The 12,170-nt window shown below is 49.6% G+C and overlaps 1 protein-coding gene across 3 annotated transcripts in view; it reads right to left on the bottom strand.

Moving 5' to 3' along the window:
- Ostm1 (osteoclastogenesis associated transmembrane protein 1) overlaps positions 1-12,170 on the bottom strand; it is a 115,553-nt gene that overhangs the window by 29,960 nt on the left and 73,423 nt on the right. Inside the window, exon 1 of one of the 3 annotated variants that reach the window (XM_006256577.5) lies at positions 3,445-3,990. The exons of 1 other annotated variant lie outside the window; for it this stretch is intronic. In XM_006256577.5, the coding sequence (XP_006256639.1) occupies positions 3,445-3,897 (453 nt within the window). In that variant the 5' untranslated portion in view covers positions 3,898-3,990. Of the gene's footprint in view, positions 1-3,444; positions 3,991-12,170 lie in introns of those variants that run through there. One more of the 3 variants, NM_001029925.2, reaches the window with a different exon arrangement.

The raw sequence follows: 12,170 nt of genomic DNA, 5'->3' as shown, positions 1-12,170 counted from the left end.
AGAGGGAGGGGGTCATAGTGGTGGGAGGGGACAACAGAGAGGGAAGGGGTCATAGATGGTGGGAGGGGACAACAGAGGGGGTGAAGGGTCATAGATGGTGGGAGGGGACAACAGAGGGGGGTCATAGATTGTGGGAATGGACAACAGAGGTGGGGTCATAGATGGTGGGAGGGGACAACAGAGGGGGGTCATAGATGGTGGGAGGGGACAACAGAGGGGGTGAAGGGTCATAGATGATGGGACAACAGAGGGAGGAAAGGTCATAGTGGTGGGAAGGGACAAGAGGGGAGGAAGGGTCATAGATGGTGGGAGAGGACAACAGAGAGGGAGGGGGTCATAGATAGAGGGGACAAGAGAGGGGGATCATAGATGATGGGAGGGTACAACAGAGAGGGAGGGGGTCAGAGTGGTAGGAGGGACAACACAGGGGAGTGAAGGGTCATAGATGATGGGAGGGGACAACAGAGGGGGGAAGGTCATAGATGATGGGAGGGGACAACAGAGGGGGAGTGGGTCATAGTGGTAGGAGGGGACAACAGAGGGGGGTTATAGATGGTGGGAGGGGACTACAGGGGGGGTCATAGATGGTGAGATGGGACAACAGGGGGTGAGGGTCATAGATTGTGGGAGGGGACAACAGAGGAGTGGTCATAGATGGTGGGAGGGGACAGCAGAGGGGTGAGGGTCATAGATGTTGGGAGGGGACAAAAAGAGGGGAGGGTCATAGATGGTGGGAGGGGACAACAGAGGGGGAGGGGGTCATAGTGGTAAGAGGGTACAACAGAGAGGGAGGGGGGTGTCATAGGTGGTGGAGGGGATAACAGAAAGGGAGGGGGTCACAGATGGTGGGTGGGGACAAAAGAGGGGGGTCATAGATGTTGGGTGAGGATAACAGGGGACAGGGGGTCATAGATGATGGGAGGGGACAACAGAGGGAGGAAAGGTCATAGTGGTGGGAGGGGACAAAAGGGGGGGAAGGGTCATAGATTGTGGGATAATACAACAGAGAGGGGGCCATAGATGGTGGGAGGTGTCAACAGAGAGGGAGGGGTCATAGATGGTGAGAGGGGACAACAGAGGGTGATCCTAGATTGTGGGAGGGTACAACAGAGAGGGAGGGGGTCATAGATGTGGGAGTGGACAACAGAGGGAGAGAGGGGTCATAGTGGTGGGAGGGGACAACAGAGAGGGGATGTTAGATGGTAGGAGGGGATAAGAGAGGGAGGCGGTCATAGTGAGAGGGTACAATAGAGGGGGATCATAGATGGTGGGAGGGTACAGCAGAGGGGTGGTCATAGATGGTGGGAGGGGACAACAGATAGGGAGGGGTCATAGATGGTGGGAGGGAACAACAGAGGGGGGTGAAGGGTCATAGATGATGGGAGGGGACAACAGAGGGGGGAAAGGTCATAGATGGTAGGAGGCGACAGGAAGGGGGGAGGGTCATACATGGTGAGAGGGTACAACAGAGAGGGAAGGGGAGTCATAGGTGGTAGGAGGGGATAACAGAGAGGGAGGGAGTCATAGATGATGGGAGGGGACAACAGGGGGGGAAGGGTCATAGATGGTGGGAGGGGACAACAGAGGGTGTTCATAGATGGTGGGAGGGGACAACAGAGGGGGGGTGAAGGGTCATAGATGATGGGAGGGGACAACAGAGGGGGGTGAAGGGTCATAGATGATGGGAGGGGACAACAGATGGGGGAAAGGTCATAGTGGTGGGAAGGGACAAGAGGGGGGAAGGGTCATAGATGGTGGGAGAGTACAACATAGGTGGGGTCATAGATGGTGGAAGGAGACAACAGGGGGGTCATGAGATGGTGGGAGGGGATAACAGGGCACAGGGGGGTCATAGATCGTGGGAGAGGACAACAGAGGGGGTTCATAGATGATGGGAGGGCACAACAGAGAGGGTGGGCATCATAGTGGTGGGAGGGGACAACAGAGGGGGCATCATAGATGGTAGGAGGGGACAAGAGAGGGGGGTCATAGATGTGGGAGGGAATAACAGGGGGCAGGGGGTCATAGATGGTGGGAGGGGACAACAGAGGAGGGAGTGTCATAGATAGTTGGAGGTGGCAATAGAGGTGCGGAGAGGAACTTGGAGGAAAGGACAAACCACAACTATTTGAGCAGATGCCAGCCTGTTACTTGGTTACTTTCTTAATAATTTAAAAATAAAAACAGGGTTGGGACTCTATTAGTAGAAAGCTGGCCTATCATGGACAAGCCTTGGGTTTCTTTCCCAGCAGACTTGGTGCCACAGGTCTGTAATCTAGGCACCTTCGAGGGGAAAGCAAGAGGATCATGTGATCCTCTGCTACATGGTGAGTTCAAGGCCAGTCAGGGAGACAAGAAACTTCCTCACAAATAAAATACAATAATTAAATTAAAATAGAATGAAAAGGCTCCCTAAAAACAGCTTATTTAGTGTATATGCTCAAAATCAAATATAAGGCTCCACAGGGCAGGAACTTAAATGTCATAGAGAAAGGAGCAAATCAGGAAAATACTGCGTGCACGCCTATTTAAACTGTCTGGAAATTCAGCTCTTTGCACAGAGTGACTCTGGTTTTCCTTAATGAAAATGAACCACCCCATTTACAAAAAAAAAAAAAGTTTAGTGACACTAGGCTAGATTAAAGAACATCTATAGCTACATTTCTATTTAGTCCAGTCCATTACAACTTATAAAGCTGTAACCACTTATAAACTACAGTTTTCATGGGACTACTTGGCCCCTCAGTTTAAAGGACCGGTTCCATCCCCAATCCCAGTGTCCTTGTTTTTCCTTTACCAGGCAATCCTGTGACTCTCACAGTGGCCAACACTCTAATCCTTTCCTAGTTTACACAGTGCTTAGAGACAAAGACGCAAAGACGGTGTCTTCCTCTTTTTGTTCGCCGTCATTAAGTCTTTCGCATTACCTTCCAAGCGACCAAGAAAGCTCTTGAGTTACCGAGAAGGCAGACCGTCCTAAAATTTCAACTCCCACCGACCACGAGCTATTCCTGTGTGTCAGTTTTGTGCGATCTCTCTTTATCCCCGCTTTACGGATGAGAAAACAAGCAGAGAGTGTCACTAACTTGCCCAGAGTACAAGCTGATAAACAGAATGAAACCGGACTCCTGGCCAGCAGGCTTCAGATTGCCTTACTGTGGCAAATCCCCATAACGCAACATGAAACAACTGGAATATTTTCATTTTATAGAGGAGGAAACCCATAGTGTGAAAAAAAAAAAAAACAAAAAACAAAAAAGCAAGGTCACACTGCTAGAAACTGGTGGCTCTGGGTATGTTCGCAGCAATGTTCCAGCAAACCTGTCCCAAGAAGATGCCGGCTTACAGCATCCAGGGAGGCAGCGTTCGAAGCCTTAAGCCCCGATGCCGCTCGCATGTTTCTGATACCCCAACTCCACAGACCGCCCAGTCCCTTTTTCTTACTTTCCCAGCTCCCACGCCACAGTCTGCTCCTCTACCCACCCCGACGTTTCGGCTGATGTTGTCCATCTTGATTGCGACCTGTTGGAAGAGCGGGTAGCAGGTCTGGCAGAGGCGCACGGGCCGAGCGCTGCGCACCATACAGGCGGTCAGCTCGGCGCTGCTATTGGCGAAGTCCATCAGCAGCTCCCGGCATTCAGGCTCCAGATCCGGCAGGTCGGGAGGTAGCAGTGACAGCGGCCCCAGACCTCCGCCCTGCAGCAGAGACAGGGTCAAGTCCTGCACCTCCAGCAGCTGCTGCTCCGACAGCAGGTCCGCAAAGCCTGGGTGCCGACTGCTGGTGAAGGGGAGCGCGCCCAGGGCGCACCTCCACCGCAGCAGTTGCAGCAGCAGCAACGCCGGCAGCCACCGCCACGGCCACCCACCGCGCCGCGCCAGCTCCGCGTCCCCAGCCATCCCCGGGGCCGGCCCGCAGCCAGATCGCTCGCCCGGTGCTTCCGACAGCAGCCGCTTCCGGCTTCGGCCGGCGCAGGCCCCGAGTTGGGTCACGAGGTGCGTGCGTCACGGCCCCGCCCACCTGCCTCCGGAGGCGCGCGACTGTGAGCGCGCCCGACCTGGACGTCCGCCGAGCTGCAGCGACTCCGGGGCATCCCCGGCCTCGGTCCTGCACGCCCTGCACCCTGTGGTTCCCCGCCTTCCAGGAACCTGTGGAGTTTGTTCTGGTGCTGTGCCTGTCAGGGAGATGATGTCCGGTAAGCTCCCAGAAAAACCCAGTAGTTGATGGTTTGGGCAGGTGTTCACTGGCTCTGGGTTAGTAAGTCTTTCTCCATCTTCTCTGGAGAGTGGATAACATCTGTTGGCAGTTGTGGTTTTGGAACTTGTGGCTTCCAGGCTTGATTGATTGATTGATTTTAATTCTCAACTGTCTACCGGAACAGAACTTCCTGTGGCGATGAATATAGTCTGTGTCTTAGTTAATAGGGAGCCACTAGCCACAGGTAGCAGCCGAACCCTTGATACGATGATAGAACTGATTTTCCAATGTCCCTTGATTTAAGTGTAAAAACTGATTAGTGGCAACTGTGTACTGCTCGGATCTAGGCATAGTTTTATCACTGTAAAAGCCCTACCTAATACATACACTTGAACATGCCCTACTAAATTATGATTATATTTTCTATATATAATACATTATATAGGTATATAATTATACCATATATTACTTAATATAACATATTGTAATGTATATTTTGTTAATATATTATATGTGATATGTAATATATAATGTGTAGCATTTTATATATTATAATACATAATATTATGATATGTTGTAATATGTTATACAATATTGTATATTATATGATAAATATATGATGTGTAATATATTATAATATATTTATATATTGTATATATTTGTATGTAGGTATTTTTCTTTTGTGAGACAAGCCTCATGTAGCTCAGGCTAGTCTCCAACACACTTGGAAGCACACTTGTGTTGTACCAGAGAAGGACCTTAAAATTCTGATCCTCTTGCCTCCCTGCTGAAAATACCAGCGTGTACCACCACACCCCGTGTTTGTGGTGCTGGAGATCAAACCCAGGGCCTGGTGCATGCTAAGCAAGCAAGCACTCTGTCAGTCTAGAGACACCCCAGAGAGAGACAGACAGACAGACAGGCAGACAGAGAGATTCTCCTGGTTCTCATCACTGGTAGATGTACTATAATAACAAGTCACGAGAAAGGCTATTAATAAGTTATTTCAATAGACACTGGAATAAAGCAGGAGGCCAAAATCTATTGTGCTCAAGAATAGGACATAACAATAACATTGTAGGGCCGCCCAACAAGATGGCTCAACAGGTGTTGCTGTGGTAGATGCCACGACCAAGGCAACTGGTGGAAGAGGTCATTTGTGATTATGGTTCCAGGGGGCTGGACTCCATGGTAGCCAGGGAAGGCATCACACAGGCTGGACCTGGACGCTAAGAGTGAGCACAGGCTGAGAGTGAACCGGGAACTGTGGGAGTCTTTACCTTCTCAGAGCCCACCTCCAGTGATATTGCACCAAGGCACTCTGAAACCTCTCCAAACAGTGCCCCAACAGGGGACCAAGTGTTCAAAGGCCTGAGACTATGGAGGTTGTCCTCAGGGAGTGGTCTGAGTGAGGATGCTGCCATAGGCTCATAGATTTCTGTGTCTAGTCCCGAGTTAGTGCACTGCTTATAGAAGGGTTAGGACGCTTGGCCTTGTTGGAGGGGGTGTCGCTGCGGGGTTGGCTTTGAGGTTTTGAAAGCCCATGCCAGGCCCAGTGTCTCTGTCTGTCTGTCTGTCTGCCTGTCACCATCTCTCCATCTCTCTGCCTGTGGATTAGGGTGTAAAGCTCTCAGCTCTAACACCACTCCTGTCTGCCTCCTGCCATGATGCGTGACCTAACACTCTGAAACTGTAAGCAAGCCCCCAGTTAAACACTCTCTTTTACATGTTGCCCTGGTCACGGTGTCTCCTCACAGCTGTAGAACAGTGACTAAGACACCCCCGTGGCAGGCAAAGAGTCTTACCGTCAAGCCTGACTTGAGTTCAACCCCTAGGACCCACAGAGTAGAAGAAAGAGACTTCCCAGGTTACCTTTGCCCTCCACATGTATGCCTCGATACACACACAAAAGTAAAGCAGGTGATTTGAAAAGAACAAAACGACATGTGTAGCAGGGCTAAATCAAGCTTACAGGAGCTGCTGCAGTGGTATTGAGGGGGCATTGAAATGAAACTGTCTGAAGGGCTTAGAGGTGAGTCAGAAACCTCTCCCAGGAGGAGGCGGATCTTACAGGTCTTACAGGAGGAGCAGGAATTCCTTGGCAGTTGACAGCATCCAAGGAGTGAGTAGCAGCGGCAACTAGAAGGGAGGATTCTGGTCTTGTGTTATGGCTGCATCTGTGCACTCTCGTTGCTTGAAACTTGTGTTACTGTGGACCACAGGGATGGAGCTAAAGCCGGATCCCCTGCCTAGGACTTTCTCTCTAAATGCTTTCATTTCAGCCCATGAGCGACAAGAACAATTAACAGAGTTAAGGGGATAATGATACAAGCAAGTGAGCATTTTAGGTAGAGAGCTCTAGCAACAATACAGAACAGGCCCTGCACCCTAGAACTGAGTGTCTGCCATTACAGTAGAAGACAGAAATGGTGTAAAAGACACTGAGCTATGTCTGGGGGGAAAGAGAAAGGTTTGATTAAAGAAACATGATCCAGGAAAAATGAGACTCGGTGGGTATTTTGGCCTGTAGCATGAGTCACTGATCAGATTTAGGTAACCAGGCAGATGACAGTGCCATGGTTAGGGACAGGGACACCGGGAAGGGAGAGCATTGGGAAGGACACGGAAGCTGTGAGTCTAGTTGAAACTGGCCACTCAGGATGGTTGTGGAGGCGCCCAGAGAGTGTTTAAATCGCAGATGTAGTGCCCAGCAAGGATTCAGTCAGGAGTTGTGCAGGTTGGTTCTTGCCAATTTGACCCAAGCTGGAGTCACCTAAGAAGAGTGAACTTCAATTGGGAAAGTGCCTTGGTAAGATCAGCACTCAGGTAAGCCTGTGAGGCATCTTCTTGGTTGGTGATTGATGTAGGAGGGCCAGCCCTCTGAGGGACTCTGGAGAAGGGAAAACACTTGGTGTGTGACCTAGTTTGGCTTCTGTTGCTGTGGTAAAACACCATTACCTGAAGCAGCGTTGAGGAGAGAAGGGTCGGTTTGGCTTACACTTCCACATGGCAGATCATGGAGGATGGAAAGTTTCGGCAGGAACTGAAGTAGTACCCATGGCAGGAAGCTGCTTACTGGCACCTTCCCATGGTTTGCTCAGAGGACCACCAGCCCTGCCCACAGTGTACTGGACCCTCCCACAGACAGGCCCACAGCCCAATCAATGAAGGCATTTCCTCAACTGAAGTTTCTTTCTCCCTGGATGACTTCAGTTTGCATCAAGTTGACAAAAACTAGCCAACACTGTAAAAATGTGAGGACCAGAGTTCAGACTCTCAGAAGTCGTGTGGGCCAGCAGCCTACCTGAAAGGGACAGAAAATACCCAGAGAAAACCAGACCAGCCAAAGCTGAGAGCTCTAGGCTTCATATATGAAGAGGAAAACCATCAGAAAACACCTCACGTCATCTCAGGCCTTATGTACACATGCACCCACACATAACATATACCCACACGTACACATGCACCCACACATACACATGTACCCACACATACACATGTACCCACACATATCTTACACATGCACCCACACAAATGCAAACATGTACTCACACATACACATGTACCCACACAAATGCAAACATGTACCCACACATACACATGCACACACACATACATATGCACACACACACAAACATGTACCAACAATACACTCACACATACACATGCACCCACAATACACCCACACATACATATGCACCCACACATATACATGCACACACACACATACACATATACCCAAACGTACACATGCAGGCACATGTACACATGCACCCACACATACATATGTACCCACACATATCATACACATGCACCCACACAAATACAAACATGCACCACACATAACATTTGCCCATACATATACATGCACCCACAAGTACTCCCACATATACACATGCACCCACAAGTAACATGCACCCACACAAATGCAAACATGCACACACACACACACGTGTGCACACAACACATACATCAAGAGACTAAGATTAATTGGTGCTTATTTTATTCCTAATGAGCTTATACCATAAGAGGATGGATAAGTAAGATCACGAGAGAGGTTCTGAATGGAAACCTAGTAATAGAAAGTAAAGCCACTGCCTAAATTCAGGTTTTTTCTAGCCTCTTTCCTGCACTGTTGTACCGTCAAAGGCTGGCAAAGGGAAAAGGCAAGAAACCCACCATGGTCACCGGGCTTCTGTGCAGTACAACAAATGCCCACGATAAGTCAACTTATACGGAGAGAAGTTTCATTCGGACTCATGACTTTGGAGGGGTTGGTTTGTGGTTAACTGGCCCACTTGTTGGGCTGTGTGAGGCAGCACATCGTGCTGGGGAGCCTGGAATAGACAGAGCAAAGCCAGTTACCTCAGAGGAAAGCAAGGGGACCAGGGTCCCACAATCCCCCTCCCGGGACACACCCTCAAGACTCTCACACACTGAGAGGCTCCCCCACCTCCCAATAGTGTGGTGCTGAACGTTAGGCCTTTAACATGGGAGCCTTTAGAGGAGAATCTGTTGTTCAGACAGTGTGTGAAAGAACAAGCCTGACAAACAGACAGCTAACACAAGGACACAAGGATTAGTCTTCCAGAGGACCCGAGTTCAGTTCCCAGCACAACAACCTGGACTGTAGCTCCAGGGAATCCAACACCTTAGACCTCTGTGAGACACACACACACACACACACACACACACACACACTCACACACACACACTCACGCACACACTCATACTCTCACACTCACACATACACACACACTCATACACACTCTCACACACACATGCTCCACACTCACACATACACACACATTTACACACTCAACTCACACACACTCATACTCTCACACTCACACACACTCACATACACACACTCATACTTACACATACACATACATACTTAAAAAAATAAATTTCGGGGCTGGGGATTTAGCTCAGTGGTAGAGCGCTTACCTAGGAAGCGCAAGGCCCTGGGTTCGGTCCCCAGCTCCGAAAAAAAAAAAAAAATAAAATAAATTTCAAAACCAAAAATTTCAAATCTAAAATCTTCTCTATAAAAATAAATAAAAATAGAATTTACATATTCCCAAGATATTCCTTTCCGGAATGGAGAACAGGGAAATAGCAAGGAGGAGATGGGACAGACACAGAACTGAAACCAGAGGGAAAACGCGCAGTCCTAAATCTAGCTCCAGGTCCAGCATCTAGGCCATGTGGTGGCAGGAGTCAGGCTCCAGTGGGTTGGGTGGTCTCAAGGCTGTAGCCCACATGGCATTCTCTTGGGCTGGCTCTCCTCACTGCCTGTTTCTTTCCTCGGTAGACATTCCACATTCCCGGCATCTCTAACCTCCTCCAGGTGCCCTTCAGACTGCAGTGGAAGCCTCAGTGACTGGACGTCTGCAGCCGGATGTTGGGAACAGCCCTGGCGGACCACACAGAGATCCGGCAGTAGGCAGGCTGCCTCGCAACAGGACCTGGGGGCCTTGCCAACTGCACATAGCCAAAGGCAGTCCTGGGTAAGCAGGGCTTTCTGTGGCTCTGGGTCAAAAGACTCATCCCCAGAGAGTCTGAACCAAGTTTGTGTTTCTACATCTCTGGGCCTGCCCTGAGCAGGTCTGGCCAATCTCTGGGATAGCCTCAGGTCTTTTCCTTTTGTCCCAGTGAAACAGACTTAGCTTTTTAACAATGTGAATCTCTTCAGCGACTACACTTTTGGTGGCCTCTCTAAACCCACCCTGTTGCAGGGCCTAACTGCAAATTTTCTTCTACATTTTTCCACCCCGTTCCTCTGTCATCCTGGCTCTCAGTATACATTTGGCTGGGAGAAGCCGGTAATACTCTGCTGCCTAAGTGCTACACTGTCCTGAATTCCCCAGATAAACTAACGCATCACCTTTAAGCTCAGCCTTTCACAAAGTATCAGGGCAATAGATAAAATATGCCTGAATTCTTTGCCGTGATGCTAATTATATTAGAAATCAACTGCGAGAGGGGGGAAGGAGCCGATACAAAATGACCCTCTAGAATTGAGCTTCAATAGGAGAGTGTCTCCTGACCCCAGAAAGGGAACATGGTGGGGCCTTGAGGTGGGAGAGCCTTAGGAGAGAGACACATGCATCATATCGGAGACAGCGGCAGGGCCTTCAAGGGAAGAGGAGCTCCCCTTTGAGACACAGGGAGAAGCTCCTTCACAAAAGGAAGCTTAAAGTAAAAGAAGAGAGATGGCCACCATGTTGGATGTGGGGGGACCTGAGCGAAAAGGAGCCTTCAGAAGACATGCCGAACAAATGAGGGCGCTTCAGCTTTTCTAAATTTAGGGGTGCTGGTGGGAAGTCCCACACCATGTGACTTAGTCAGGTTTAGTCTAAGTGGTCACTTCTCTGTACCAGTATTCTACATCTGTAATGAATATGCAAGACACACCAGCTCGTGAAGAAGGCTTGTTCTGGCTCATCCCCAGGCACTTTCAGACACTGAGAGACCCCTGAGAGACCACTGAGAGACCTCTGAGAGACCAGTGAGAGACCACTGAGAGACCCCTGAGAGACCCTTGAGAGACCTCTGAGAGACCACTGAGAGACCTCTGAGAGACCACTGAGAGACCTCTGAGAGACCCTTGAGAGACCTCTGAGAGACCAGTGAGAGACCACTGAGAGACCCCTGAGATACCACTAAGAGACCCCTGAGAGACCTCTGAGAGACCAGTGAGAGACCACTGAGAGACCTCTGAGAGACCCTTGAGAGACCTCTGAGAGACCAGTGAGAGACCACTGAGAGACCCCTGAGATACCACTAAGAGACCCCTGAGAGACCACTGAGAGATCAGTGAGAGACCCCTGAGAGACCCCTGAGAGACCATTGAGAGAACATTGAGAGACCACTGAGAGATCAGTGAGAGACCACTGAGAGATCAGTGAGAGACCACTGAGAGACCTCTGAGAGAACATTGAGAGAACATTGAGAGACCCCTGAGAGATCAGTGAGAGACCACTGAGAGACCTCTGAGAGAACATTGAGAGAACATTGAGAGACCCCTGAGAGATCAGTGAGAGACCACTGAGAGACCCCTGAGAGACCATTGAGAGAACATTGAGAGACCACTGAGAGATCAGTGAGAGACCACTGAGAGACCTCTGAGAGAACATTGAGAGACCCCTGAGAGACCACTGAGAGACCTCTGAGAGACCCCATTGCTCTTGGGGTTGTGGCAGCTAAATGTCTTTTTCTCAGCACCCATACTGAATTTGAAAGTTATAAATGTATTAATGCTATATAGTAGGCCTTTTTCCTCTGGGCATAGCACGACTACCATCTTGGATTAGGCATTGGCCCTGTAGCCATGGCAACTAGTCGAGCTAAACAGTGTAGTGATAACTAGGCCTGTGGAGATGGTAATGGAGCTGGTGGCCCTCCCTAATAGAAGGAGAGAGGGGAAGGATCACAGGACCCCACACTGTGAGTCCAACATTACTACTCCTTGCTCCTCCCCTACCCCGCGGCTGCAAGTGTTACTTGGCTCTGATGTTGGGGCCCTATCTGGAGTGAGTAGACATTTGTTTAGTTTCCCTACGAAAAGTTAACAGTTAAACATTTGGCACATTTGTACTTGCGTATGAGAGCCCTGTTTTTAACTGTTTGAAAATTATTTCGGCTTCTTTCTCCATGATCCATCTGAATCTGCCTCTAGTGACTTGTTATAACATCATGGTCATGAGATTCCTGGGCACCGTGATGAAGGAAAACCATGAAACTTACGGGACTCTTTATCTGACCCAGTTCTCAGCCCCTTTCCACTTCCCAGGCCACGCGTCTTAGTCAGCGTTTCATACCTGCAGCAAAATGCCCCTCATACAATCAACTCGAAAGGTGGAAACATTTCTTTGGCTTTCGGTTTCCACTGTTGTTTGAGTAAGAATGTTCCCCATAGGCTCCTACATTTGAAGGCTTAGGCACCAGGTTATGGAACTAGTTGAAAGGG

Source organism: Rattus norvegicus, chromosome 20, assembly GCF_036323735.1.
Source record: "Rattus norvegicus strain BN/NHsdMcwi chromosome 20, GRCr8, whole genome shotgun sequence".
Classification (NCBI taxonomy): domain Eukaryota; kingdom Metazoa; phylum Chordata; class Mammalia; order Rodentia; family Muridae; genus Rattus; species Rattus norvegicus.
This window is presented reverse-complemented; position numbering and strand designations above follow the sequence as displayed.